Source organism: Thamnophis elegans, chromosome 6 (assembly GCF_009769535.1).
Source record: "Thamnophis elegans isolate rThaEle1 chromosome 6, rThaEle1.pri, whole genome shotgun sequence".
Classification (NCBI taxonomy): Eukaryota; Metazoa; Chordata; class Lepidosauria; order Squamata; family Colubridae; genus Thamnophis; species Thamnophis elegans.
Genome location: NC_045546.1, coordinates 46,079,092 through 46,092,593, shown reverse-complemented (window position 1 = coordinate 46,092,593; position 13,502 = coordinate 46,079,092). Strand labels below are relative to the sequence as shown.

Genomic DNA, 13,502 nt, shown 5'->3' with positions numbered 1-13,502 from the left:
CAGGCGAGGGCCCAGTTCCTCTCACCCAACTTCCTACTGTGAAGAGGTTCCTTCGAGGGGTCTCCAACCTGCACCCCCCCAGTGGTGTATATATTCCCCACATGGAATCTTCCCACCATGCTACGGGCTCTCATGGAGGAGCCCTTTGAGCTGTTGAGAATGGTTAGTCTGAAACACCTAACCCTTAAGGTGATATTCCTAGTCGCCATCACGTTGGCTAGAAAGGTGTCAGAACTAGGAGCACTCTCCTCTAGGGAGGACTTGTGCATGTTCCACAACAACAGGGTCGTGTTGAGGTTAGACCCAGCTTTCCTTCCTAAGATGAATTCCATATTCCACCGTTCCCAGGAACTTGTTCTTCCTGATTTCTGCCCTAATCCGGCTAGGGAACAGGAACAGCAGTGGCACCGGTTGGACGTCAGACGGGCCCTGCATATTTACCTGAAGCAGACGGCCTCCTTCCGGAGGTCAGAGGCACTCTTTCTATCTTTCCAACAATCGTCTCTGGGTAGGAGGGTAATGCCTTCCACTATTAGCCGGTGGATCCGCTTAGCCATCTCCCTAGCATACGAATCACAGAGGTTGCCGGTACTGGCCGGCATCACGGCACACTCGACGAGGAGCGCTGCCATCTCAGTGGCTTGGGCCTCCCAGGCCCCCATAGAGGACATTTGCAGAGTGGCTACATGGGCATCCCCATCGCCATTTATCCGACATTACAGGTTGGACGTGTTCGCATCGGCTGATGCAGCGTTTGGGCGCAGGGTGCTACAGGAGGCTATTGCAGAGCATGAGTTCCCCACCCATGAGACTTAGCTTTGGTAGGTCCCATCCACTGGAGCCTCCTGTCCCTCGCTCCGGAAAATGACAGTTGGTCTTACCTGAACTGCTATTTTGGGGTTCAGACAGGAGGCTCCAGTTCCTGCCCTAGGTAGTATGATAGCTGGGGTGGTGGGAGTTCTCATTTGTGCCTTGTTTTCAGGTCTGAGGGGAGCTCACTTCGATGAAGTGGAGAAGAAAGGGTGGAGCACAGAGGCATGTCTTCAGGTTCATCCCAGTCTCATGGCCAAATGGGTGTGTCAATACCATCCACTGGAGCCTCCTGTCTGAGCCCCGGAAATGGCAATTCAGGTAAGACCAACTGCCATTCTCTTCATTTCACCAGAGTTTTCACAAACCTTATCTATATTCTCATTTGCACCCAAATTTACTCATTTAGGCTGTCCCATCATAGCTCAGAGGCAACAGGAGCTGTACCTTTGTATTTTGCAATTGTTGTTGAAATAAAAATTTTGCCTTCAGTTATAGGCACCTGTTAATCTACTTTCAGCAATGGCCCTAACCCTAACTAATAATATTTTCTAAAGCACATACTTATTTCTGAAATGAATGCTGTCCATACCTGGCAGATTTCCCAGCAAAACCTCTTTAAAAGTGTTTTGATCTTATGCCATTGTAGCCTAGTTCCATTTTGAGTTAAGCGGAACCAATCTGATATGTATAGAATTGGCATTTCCAATAGTGCCCCAGGACCTAACAAATCTAAAAACTATTTATCTGGTACCACTTCTCTATAAGTGCACTAAGATTCCTGGAAACATTACATAAAATTGCTATCTTATGGACCTCGGTGGGAACAAGAGATTAAATGAATCTTTTGATATTATCAAATGTAGCTCTTAAAGATAATAGCTATATTTATGTCACTTTAAGCCAGAAATCCTGATATTAAAATACAAATTATATGCTAGTATATGATGCCAACACAAAGAAGCTAAGAAAATAAAGAATGGGGTAGGGGGAGAATTATCAAACATTTGAATAGATATTTTTCATTCTTTTTTTTTTCTTTTGAAATGATGTTTTTTTTAAAAAAGGGAACAAAATATTTCTCATGTACAAGAAATTATTCACAGCATTGCAAATGTTTTTACTTGTAAATACAAACTCAAAGACCTCTTTATTCTGTTAAAGTATAAACAAAATTATCTGCTGTTTCCCAGCAATAGTAACAATCATAGAGCAAGAGAAAGTATAAACTTTTGGAAGGTTATGTTAATGAAACGTACAGTGGGATAAAAAAATAACAACCTCCAAAAAGGGTCACTGTTGATACAGATAGTTGGAAGAGGATGATGGTCTTTTTCTATTTGTCCTGAGTGATCACCATCAGAACAGCTTCACGTCAAGAAATGTGAAAGTCAACTGAAAATATGCAAATTGCCATACTGCCTTCTTAATAAAAGAAGTCTAGAACTTTGTATTTTGCAAAAGATAATAATTTTCTATACTGTGGCTGAGGCAGAATAGGAATTTGTCATAAAGGAAATCTAATGATACAACAGCAAATATTAATAAGATATACGCTCGGGACAAAAATAAAAAGCTTCTAGTTTAATTCTAATCCAACCATTCTTTTATTTTTAAGAATGAGTTCAAAAGTCAGAATCAGATAATTCTAAGATAATAAGAGAAAAATGTCTGTTTCTTGATTATATTGGGAAATTTTCAACATTAGAAACAAGCTGGGTAAAACAACAAAACATTAAAAGAATAACTCCATTCTGGGAAAGAAAATATTCTAGTAATAGTGCTGGTACAAGTTGACAGAAGAAACAAATAGCCTTCTGAATTAATTAGAAGTTTACCATGTACTACAGAAACCTCAAATCTGGTGAAATTGCTAGTGAATGCCATTATTCTTACAATCATTCTCCCCAGTAGAGTTGGAAAAGAGCCCAGGCCTCTGGGGTGTGGTAAAGGTCTAGGTCCTCTCCTTGGCCTAGCATGCCCAGGAGACCTGGTCCTTCCCCCCTCCCTGATGCTCTAAACTACAACTGAATGAACCTTCTTTTCCTTTGCCTTACTCACTGTTCCTATGATAGCATAGCCAGAGAGTGTTGAGGAACAAGTTGCAAGATCATTACTACACTGCTTAATGAAATAACCAGAGGCAGCAAGGGCATTACAAACCTCCATTTAGGTGAGGAAGCAGCAATCATCAGTTATTTCAGCTGCAAATGCTTGAAGACTTTCTAACAATCAACCAAGGACATGCTATGTTGGTCATCCTATGAATACATAATTGTGCTAGTTTTCCAATCATCCTCTCTTCTACACTCAGTGCATTTTATACACAGATGATAGAATAGTTATTGAATGACCCTGAGCAATGCCGTTGTAAGCAAATCCAGTGACCAGAAATCAGATGAGGTTTGCTGTGGGTGCAACATTCAATATGGTCAGGGGTGAGATGCTACCAGTTTAACAACCTGTTCAGAGTGAACTTATATCGCTTTACAGCCCTCTCCAAGAAATTTACAGAGTTAGCATATTGCCCCCAACAATCTGGATCCTCGTTTTACCAACCTCAGGAGGATGGAATGCTGAATCAACTTTGAGCCTGGTGAGATTTCATCTGCCAAATTGAAAGCAGTCAACAGACGTAGCCTGCAATACTGCACTTTAACCACCGGCTGCCACGGTTATGCTGCTGTGCTCAACAGTAAAATTTTAACCATGCTAGCTTCAAATTGTTACAATGACAGAATCAAAATGTCAGCCATCAAGGTAAAGAACTTCAGGCTATGATGTGGATCCTAAGCACTCCACTATCCAGCTCCTAGATATACTAGCATACCTACAACTAGAAATGTTTTCTTGCCTCTGTTCCAGACTGACTGGAGACCATCAGATGGTAAACTCATCAATGATACTGTTTGCATTTAGAAGCCTGGCAATAAAGCCAGCACGAGTTCAATTCTGGACTTTAAAAAAGTCTGTAGGCAAAGGGTTTTTTTGTTCCTAGGTGTAGTGTTGAGAGTGCTAGTATCTATAGCACTAATAAGCTACTGCTAATATATGCTACTGAAGATTTCATTGAAAAAAGCACAACCAAAGACATGTTATATCCCAACACTTTATAGTCTCTTGCACACAGGGAGTTGGGGAGTACTCTCCTGTTCAATATCAGTAGCCTTTAGGTACATATCTAGAGAATTAAAGTATTCATTTACATTATGCTATAACCTCCCATTGGATCTAAAAATCAGTTTATGAAAATGGATATTGAAGATATTCATGTACTTGCTTAATTGCAATACCACATACAAGCAATTTCCTAGAACACTATTAGAAATGTGGGAGTCCATTAGGTTGTCTAATGTTGCTCAGGTTGCAACAACCAAGTACATAATGTAAAACTTCATTCTGGGGGAAAGTGCACTGGGGCAGGATGCATTTTATATGTTTGCCTCACTAGCCATGCAAGGTTGACGCTGAACACCATCCCCCCGGCTTTTGGAGCCACTACTGAAACAGAGATAGGTGGAGAGAGTGGCCCTGGATCACAAACTCAGAAGGAAGCAGATACTGCAAAAAAAGGAAAGGAGAATGTGTCCGTGTGTATAAAAATATTTAAGGTGTCCTCTCTTGCAGTAGAGAGAACAATATCTCAAGCTGGTGTCACTGCTCTATGCTCAATACAAAACCATAGGAATTTTTAATATTTGCTTCCAAATGTGGAGTGCTGGTACCTGAACAGATAAGGTATTTCACATTGCATTGTGTTTCTAATGTCCAATTGCATCATTATGCTTCTCACAGTATTTTTCTTTCCCCCTGGTTTAGTCCTAGACGAGACTTTCAAACCTCAAGGGAATGGGAAACTATGAGGGGAGTATGCAGTAGGCCTTAAGAAAGGCCAATACATCACCCCATAACATCATCCAGTAGTGAGTGGATGGCAATCAATTTACTAGGAGAATTACACACAAGATAAAACAGCTAGGCTTCTACATTTTCTTTTTTTTGTGGAGTGTGATATGCTTGGCCACACAATTCTTAATTCATGCAACAGTACTTCTAGCTTCTGACATAGAAGCATCTGCAAAAAAATAGTAACATACAGGAGAGAAATGCCACTGGCAATAATTCTAGCTCTCAATACCAGCATCAATATGCTGGCTGCAAATTCTGCTGAAATGGAAGAGGAAACAGATGTGGATGCTGTGGTTAGAGGTGTATGAGCCAAATGCTTAGAGAATAATGCTCACGGGGAGACTACAGTTAATTCATGAGGCAGTCCAAAGGCATCAATAGAGGTGGTTCTACCTTGCACACATTAAATGGAGAGATGAATGATGGCTAACAATCTTCAGGATAACTCATGTGAATCTCCTTTAGGTTTCCAAATGTTTGGGGTGGGGGGAGATGTCCAGCTAAAAGCCCCTAATCCAAATAGATTTCCAAGGGAAAACCATTTCAACAATTAAACATTTAGCATGCTAAAAAATCCCTGACTATCTTTTCCAAACCTATCAAGATTTTGAGGCCTTCTCAATGTTTTAAGTCTGAGCTGCCATTAACCGATCTATTTGCACCACTTGGAAAGAAACTGTCAGATGGCACTGTTAAGAATCCAGTGTTAATTTCTGCAGTCCCACCGATATGTACTTGCAGAATTATACAGCAACAAGGCACTATCCCAATACTTAGGTACCTGTTGACTCCTGGCTGTGGTACAGTGATGATACTATTCCTCTTCCTTTAGCTGCTCTGTGTGTGGATGAAAAAAGCACTTTCAATTTTGTGGTCCAATATAATTATGGAAAAGTTTTGCCAACTATATTTTATTATCAAAAGATATCAATATCACACTGAGCTTCTGTTGTGTGTGGAGTGCAGTATGTCATTTAAACATGCAGGGGAAGAAACATTAAAACTTTTCCCTGGTTTTACTACTATAAATCTCACTGCAAGACCAGTACACCCCCCCGCCTTATGGGCATGAGTAGAGGCAGAGATTTGTTAGCAAGGAGAAGCAGAGTTCCATGACTTGAAGCACCAAATATGAACATACAGCAGTTTCCCACTGATATACAGGTAGTCCTTGATTTACAACAGTTCATTTAGTGACTTTTCAAGTTACAATGGCACTGAAAACAGTGACTTATGACCATCTTTCAGAGTTACCACCTTTTTAGCATGCCCATGGTCATGTAATCAAAATTCAAATGCTTCGCAACTGGTTCATTCTTATGACTTTTGCTTTGTCCCAAGGTCATGCAATCACCTTTTGCAACCTTTCAAAAAGCAAAGTCAATGGGGGAAGCCAGATTCACATAATAATTGTATTAATAAATCAACTGCAGTGATTCGCTTAACAACTGTTGTAGGAAATGTCGTAAAGTAGAACAAAACTCACTTAACAACAGAAATTTTGGGCTCAATTGTGGTCATAGGTCAAGGACTACCTGTATAATATTGTGAAGCAAAAATTGGAGGGTGGGGCAGAGAGGAATGCATATCATCCAAGTTGTATCCCTTCAATGGGATCATAGCTACGCCTTTTTCAAGAGGATTTACATCTAAGCCTTTCCTCATGCTTAGTGAAGAGATTCTGCTACTGCCTTTCAACTTTCTTCCAGATACACAATTTCATTCAAAGCTAAACAATAAAGACTGCACCAGTACATTACAGTGAGATACGGATTAGATAGCTGTAAGTGATAATCAGTTCCTATGTGATATAAGCATTGATGCAAAAGAGCCAAAAAAGATAATTAAATTCTATCTAGAATAATTGTGAACACTATAAAAGTAGATTTTGATCTAATTATTAAACGTTTGAAAAATATATTTCTAAACCTGTGTTAAGTTCTTTCGCTATAAACATTTTACTTTTATGTGCAATTTTTAGAATTAAGGATAAAGGGCATAAAGAATTATGACAGCATAAGTAAATATAAGGGAATTGTACTATTAATAGAATAATTTATAGTGTAGGAATTCAATTTATAAGCAAGCTGGATCATGAACATACCTATATTTTTCACATTACTTCAAAAAATAGTAGCCATTTTATTGATTACCATAACATATAATGGCTCAACCAAATTTCAATTTATAGAGATTCATACTATTACCAAATGATCAAATATGATTATAACAATCTGACTTTGTAGCAATAAGACTTATATACCGTTTCTTAGTGCTTTGCAGTTCTCTCTAAGCAGTTTACAGAGTCAACATATTGTCTCCAACAATCTGGGTCCTCATTTTACCAACCTTGGAGACATAGAGGCTGAGTTAACCTTAAACTGGTCAGAATTGAACTGCTAACAGGCAGCAGAATTAGCCTGCAATACTGCATTCTAACCACTGCGCCACCAACTGCTCAACAAATCCAAATCTCAATAGCTCTCTAACCATACATATATTGAACAATGCATTATTTCCTATTATATTAAGAACAATAAAGCACAGAATTACCAAGTTTTAATAACATAGATTCAAATCTATGTGCAACGACAGTTAGCTTAGGAGAGCCGTTCTTTTTCAACCTGATCTACTTCACAAGGATTTTATAAGAAAGTATAATTAGAAACTAAACCATATAAGCTGTCCCATATCTCTAAAAAATAACATGTAAAGGTAGACCTTTACCTTTATTTACAGCCACAAATTCTTTTCAATCACAAAGAGTTATTCTTGAACATAGACCACTCTGTTTGAGAAAATTTTGTTTCCAATACTTTTGATTCTGTTTATAAACACACTAACAGAACCTTCACCAAAATACAACTGATTTTTTTTTTTCTATTCAATTATGTCAGATTCTTGAAGATTGTTTGTACAATTCCCTGCAGTTCTTTTGGCAATTTCTCAGAAGTGGTTTGCCATTGTTTCCTTCCTAGGGCTGAGAAAAAGTGATTGGCCCAAGGTCATCCAGCCAGTTACATGCCCAAGACAGAACTAGAACTGTCTCCTGCTTGGTGCTTTAACCATTACATCAAACTTGCTCTCCCTTTATTAATTAGGCCATCCTTTACTATTTAACAAGTCTCATCTTAAACTCTACACTAGCAAACGCCAGATTAAGAATACTGAGTGTAATCCATTTTCATCTACTCATTTGATCCTCCAGTTAAGAAATAAACAAAAAAAGTATCGTTTTAATACAAACTTCTCTCAAGGGAACACGTTACTGGTCCCTTTCAGAGCCCAAACTTTAAATACATCTCTCTGTCAATGTTTACCAGACGTCTGTAAGTATTACAGAACTTTGCAGGAGGGACGTGACAGGATACAAGAACTAGGGGAGAATATGGATGAACGTCTCAATTCTTCTGTTTAGAAACAGTGTCACTTTGGAGACAGGAGATGACACAGGGAGCAAAAAGGTGAGACAGAAATGCCTAATGAGTCAATGCTTTGGCAGACTCCCTTAGGCGCTTCTGACAAGACAAGTTGGGAGTGGGGAAACGAAACAAACGAGGGACAAGAAGAGCTTTACAAGCAACCAAAGGGTAAGGAAGAAAGAAAACTCTCCCCAAAGCAGTTTATCCAAAAGCCACAACTACCTTCCCTTCGCTAAACAGGTCGGAAAGAACAACCCCAATTCCATCACAACTTCCCCTCCATACGCAAAGGTCACGGAGGAAGCAGGGGGAAAAAGGGAGGGGTCGCAGACCCGCCTAGGTGGAGGCTCCAGAACGCGAGGCCCTCGCGCAGCTCAAGGGCCCGCGGCGGCCTGAACGAAGTGAGGAGGGGTCTCTTCACCCCGTCGCTTTCCTCCTTCCCGGCCGGCTCTTCCCTTACCTTCTGGGAGTTGCTCTGCTGCAGCACATTCTGCTCCACGGTCATGGCCCTTTTCCCAGCTTCGGCTTCCCTCCCTGCCGGCCTAAGGGACTGACGACGACGACGACGAAGAAGAAGAAGGGGCGCTGGCGAGGAAAGGCTGAGAGAACCAGAGTGAGCGCCAGGCCTGAGCGGACCCAAGAGGAAAAGGAGGAGGGCTAGGAGGCCGCCGCTGAATCAACGCAGCCGTGACGTGACGCGCCGCCCAAATAGCAACAACCCCGGGGAAGAGCAGCGCGCTTTTGGGCCGGCCCTACGCCTGCTGAGAGGAAGGCGCGCCCACGGCGTCGCGGCCTCAACCAAACCAGGCCGGCTCTGCAATGGGAGTTTCGGCTCCTCCCATCTCGCCGTTGTTTCTCTTCATTACGTCTTAGAGCGCGGTCGTGCACACAGCTCTACTCGGTTAATGAATAATTGAAACTTTATTTAAAAGTAGCAGTGCGTGAATGGATAGCGTAAGGGGTTATGAGCAGTTTCCTTTTAAACAGATATACTAGGAATTTTTATTTATTTGATAAATAACACCCCTCTGCGCTTAGTTTGTACGAGGTTACCCTATTTCCCGCCCCCCCTTTTTTTCTGCTACTAAATGCCGTGATAATTTCCTTTCTCCCTTCTTTTTACTCGGCCCGATTATCGGCTCTTTCTTCTCGTTCCTCTTCAAATTCTTTTATTGTAAGGGCGTGTCCACTTTTTAAAAAAATGATAGTTAACCCCTTAGCCGAATTTCCAGAGAACAACACTTTCTTTTCATCACATAAAAGTCGGAGAGGATTATGTGCTTCAGGTACTCAAAGAACACTGGATTATTTTGTGTTAACAAAAACATGGCAAGAGAAAGAGGCTGATAAGTGACTATATGGAGATAATGCTGTTCCTCCAAAAGACTTGTTTTGGTTTCTGTAGGGATTCTCCATTAAACCATCCTGTGCAAGCAGATTCAGCCAGCCATTGAGGAACAATTGGAAGATGCAGCCGTAATTTGCTTAATTCTTGCTGTTAAAAAAAAAGTCACTCAACTTCATACTTATGAGGAACTGAACAATGATCTGCTGAATTAATGCACTCGCCTGGTTTTGCTCTACACATTAATTTATAAATTTCCCAAATTGGCTGGCTTGATGTGTCACACTGAGCCACAAAGTTGCCAACCTCAGTATTCTGTGAACTCATGTATAAAGTGTTACATTGTCTCCATAAAAGGCACTAACTGGAGGATGGGACCTAATCTGTTACTCCCAAATCTAAGCATAAGGACCCAAATCACTATTATTTTGTCATCCTAAAGTGAATCATAATTGGATGAAGAGTAAAAGTCCTGCTTGGTATGATTGGCCAGTAATGCTACACTACCAAGAGAGAAATTATTAAAAGGGCCACTAAAAGTTATGTTGTACTCCTGAACGTGTAAAAAATGGATCAAGACTTACAAAGCAGGTACACCTACCAGTCTGTCCTAGCAATAGCACTTTGTTTTTTACTATTTTTAATGGACTATTGTGAGCTGCCTAGAGTTGTCATATGAGATAGATGGCCATAGACGTCCTGTAATTAAATCAATGAAATTTGGGGGGAGAACGACAGGCAATGTCTACATGCCATAATCACAAGATGGGCCCATAGACATTGAGGTCTGCTGCCCCTGGCATTTTCATATATAGATAGTTCTTTGCTAACAACCATTTGTTCAGCAATTGTTTAGTTACAATGGCACTGAACAAGTGATATTTACAACCAGTACTTGAAATTTCAGCCATTGGTCACACGATTGCCATTTGCACCTGATCTGTCAGGTTCCCAAATGGAAAGTCAAGGGGAGAGCCAACAGGGAAGTCTTCCCCTTTGTACTGGCACCATAACTCACAGGCCCCTCATGCACCCTCATACATCCTGTAGCAGCCATCCCAAGTCTTGCCATACTTGTTTGATAAGGTCCCCGTTGGGAGAGCGAGTGCATTCAGAGAATTGTTGTGAGAGTTGTGTTGGAGAACACACAAACCAGCATACAGAGACACTGCAGTTTAAATAGGCTTTTACTTTCATGGAAATAGACGTATCAGAGTCCATCAAACAGTCCAAGTCATACATGGTTAAGACAGTCAGTCATCAGCGTCTTTCAGTTAAGGGATAATCCAAATAACATAGTCCATAATCATACAAACAGTCCGGTACACAAAGTTTGCTAGCAGTTGCAAAACTTACAATAGCTCACCTGATCACAATACGGCACTTCTAACAGCCAGATCAGATCAGATCAGATCAGCATCTAACAGTGATTTTGGCTCCATCTTATGGCCAGTTGAGGAAACAGCAACCAATCACATTTTACAGCATGATTTAAAGAAACAAGTACAGCATTGTTACATGATTTATATATTGCCAACTCAACCATTAGATTATATTACTAACAATACTCATGCTGTGCTAGCTCCTCATGCACTTGCAACAGCCACTTCTAGCCCCCTCTGTGCTTCAGTGGCCACTCACACACACTCCTTGCACCTGGCAGCAGCTACTTACCTGCCTACCAATTTGCTTTTGAACCATCTGGGTCTTGCAATGTCTTCCTGGCTTCCTCATGACTTTTGTCAGTGTTCCAAATATCATCCAAAATTAAATCAGAGTTCAAGGCAGAACTTTCCTCAACTTCCAATTTATTAAGAGAGACATGTTGGTACATCTGTGGAAACGTGAATCTGAGCTTCCTGGGTTTCCCCACCCGGTTGAAAGTTCATAATCTTGCCCCCCACACCCACAAGTCCATCACACAGTCCAATCTTCCACTGCCACACTGGCAGTTCCACCCATCCAGTTCCAGTCAGGCTCAGAGGTGCAGAGACAAAAGATGACCTTGGGCTTCTAGAAAGGATTTTTTTTTTATTTTGACAACAACACATTCTATTCCTTACTATTCCCCTCCCAATTCCCCACTAATGAAAAAGAATAGTAAAATAATAGAGAGTGTGGCAGGCCAAAGATCCTAAAAGGAACTGGCTGCATGCCTGACAACTTTGCTTGTTGGAAGCTGAAGAAAATTGTGAGGCAATTCTTTAATGAGGGCAATGGGGAATGCGAAGATTGCTGTTGTTGAGCAGTACACTTATGTTGTAGTTTACAACCACATTGCTCAGCAATAACTTTTGGTCCTAAATACTGTTGTTAACTGAGGACTACCATTAATGCTTTTTTTAGAACAAGAAGAAACAATCACACTAAATTTCCGGTTCCACCACAAAACCGCGATGCCCTTATCCGCGCCGACATAAGCGCAGAGGCAAATCCGCGGCGTCTGAAGCGCTAAGAAAAAAACGACCCTACCGCCGCGACAACAGCGCAGCGACAGAAGGGCGTTCTACATGCTTCGTTCTTTGCCTCCAAAGGTAGCCCCCCTCCTCCAGCTGACAGCGGCAGCGGGCACGGGGCAAAGCAGGCTGCCCAGCAGCAGCAGCCCGCGGGAAGGGTCCAGCTCAGCCGTGGGGGGCAGCAGGAAGCCTGAGCGGGGCCGCCGACACCGGCGGTGGAGGAGGATGCGGCAGTGGCGGCGGCTGAGGCTCTCCCGGGGCCGGCGAAGCGAGCTTGCCCGGCAGCGGCCGCTGCCCGTCCAAGGAGATGTTGTTGAGGAAGAAGAGGGCGGCCTGCCTCCGCTGGGCAAGCCCGCTTCGCCGGCCCTGGGAGAGCCTCAGCGCCGCCGCTGCTGCATCCTCCTCCGCCACCGGCGTCGGCGGCCCCACTCAGCCCCCCCGCAGGCTTCCTGCTGCCCCCCGCGGCTGTGCTGGACCCTTCCCGCCCGCTTTGCCCCGTGCCCACTGCCGCTGTCAGCTGGAGGAGGAGGGCTACCTTTGGAAGCAAAGAACAAAGCATGTAGAACGTCCTTCTGTCGCCGCGCTGTTGTTGCGGCGGTGATGACGTCGCGGTTTAGCGACGCGATTTAATCTCCGCTATTTTGCGTAGCGCGGTTTTGTCGTGCCACAAAATTTCCAGCCTTAACTGTACCTTAAATGTATCACCATTCCTTTTTAATAGAAAAGACTGTTTCTTTTAGCTAGTCTGCCACAAGTGTGACCAAACCCAATTTTATTCCACACTATTTTTTGCTATCTAGGATATCTAAACAAGAGATTAGATTTCAAGCTAATATATTTTTGTCCATGCCCCACCAATTAGAAGACATGTGACGTGTACTGTCACACTTAAAATACTAAGATCCAAAATCAGTCACTTGCCATGAGAAAAATTATTTTAATAAGTTGTGAGACTTGACATTTTCTGAGTTTTTCCTCTGGTTTCCATGCAGCAATTGCAGGACCATTCTCAGAATCTTTAAGCACTTTTTTTCTTTTAGGATTTATGAAAATCGCATCTATCTGAGCATATTGTATCTGCACACATCTAAAAAAAGTGTAAAATGCCAGTAGAAATTTACACACACACAAAAAAAAGAATAATTGTGCAATTCTGTCAGCTGGATCTGATATTGATTCAATTCTATTCACAAGCATGTGAGGTAGACTTTTTTTTTTAATCTTCAGCTGTCACTATTATTTGAAACAAGGACATGAACAAATAGCTATAATGTTAGTGTTTGGGCCACAGCATATGAAGTTCTCAAGTATAACAGTTCCTTTCCAAATTTGTGAAACATGCCAAGTTTCAGGGGGGCGGGGAATACAAAGGAAACCTCTATAAACTGACCTTTCTTTCCTACCACAAGGATTGCTGGTTTGTATATAACACTGCTTATTTCTCAAGGTTTTTAGATTAGCCTCTTTTCTCTACCACATCAGTGTCCTTATGGTTGAGACAAGAGGATAATACATCAACCTAAACTCTGCTGTCTCCATAGTTGTCCCCATTGTTACGTA

The 13,502-nt window shown here is 41.9% G+C and overlaps 1 protein-coding gene across 1 annotated transcript in view; it reads right to left on the bottom strand.

The window, feature by feature from the left end:
• The window catches only part of USP25 (ubiquitin specific peptidase 25), a 66,236-nt gene extending 57,353 nt beyond the window's left edge, over positions 1-8,883 (bottom strand). Inside the window, 1 exon segment of the mRNA XM_032219347.1 lies at positions 8,602-8,883. Within this exon segment, the coding sequence (XP_032075238.1) occupies positions 8,602-8,646 (45 nt within the window). The 5' untranslated portion in view covers positions 8,647-8,883.
• Positions 8,884-13,502: the final 4,619 nt, after the last annotated feature.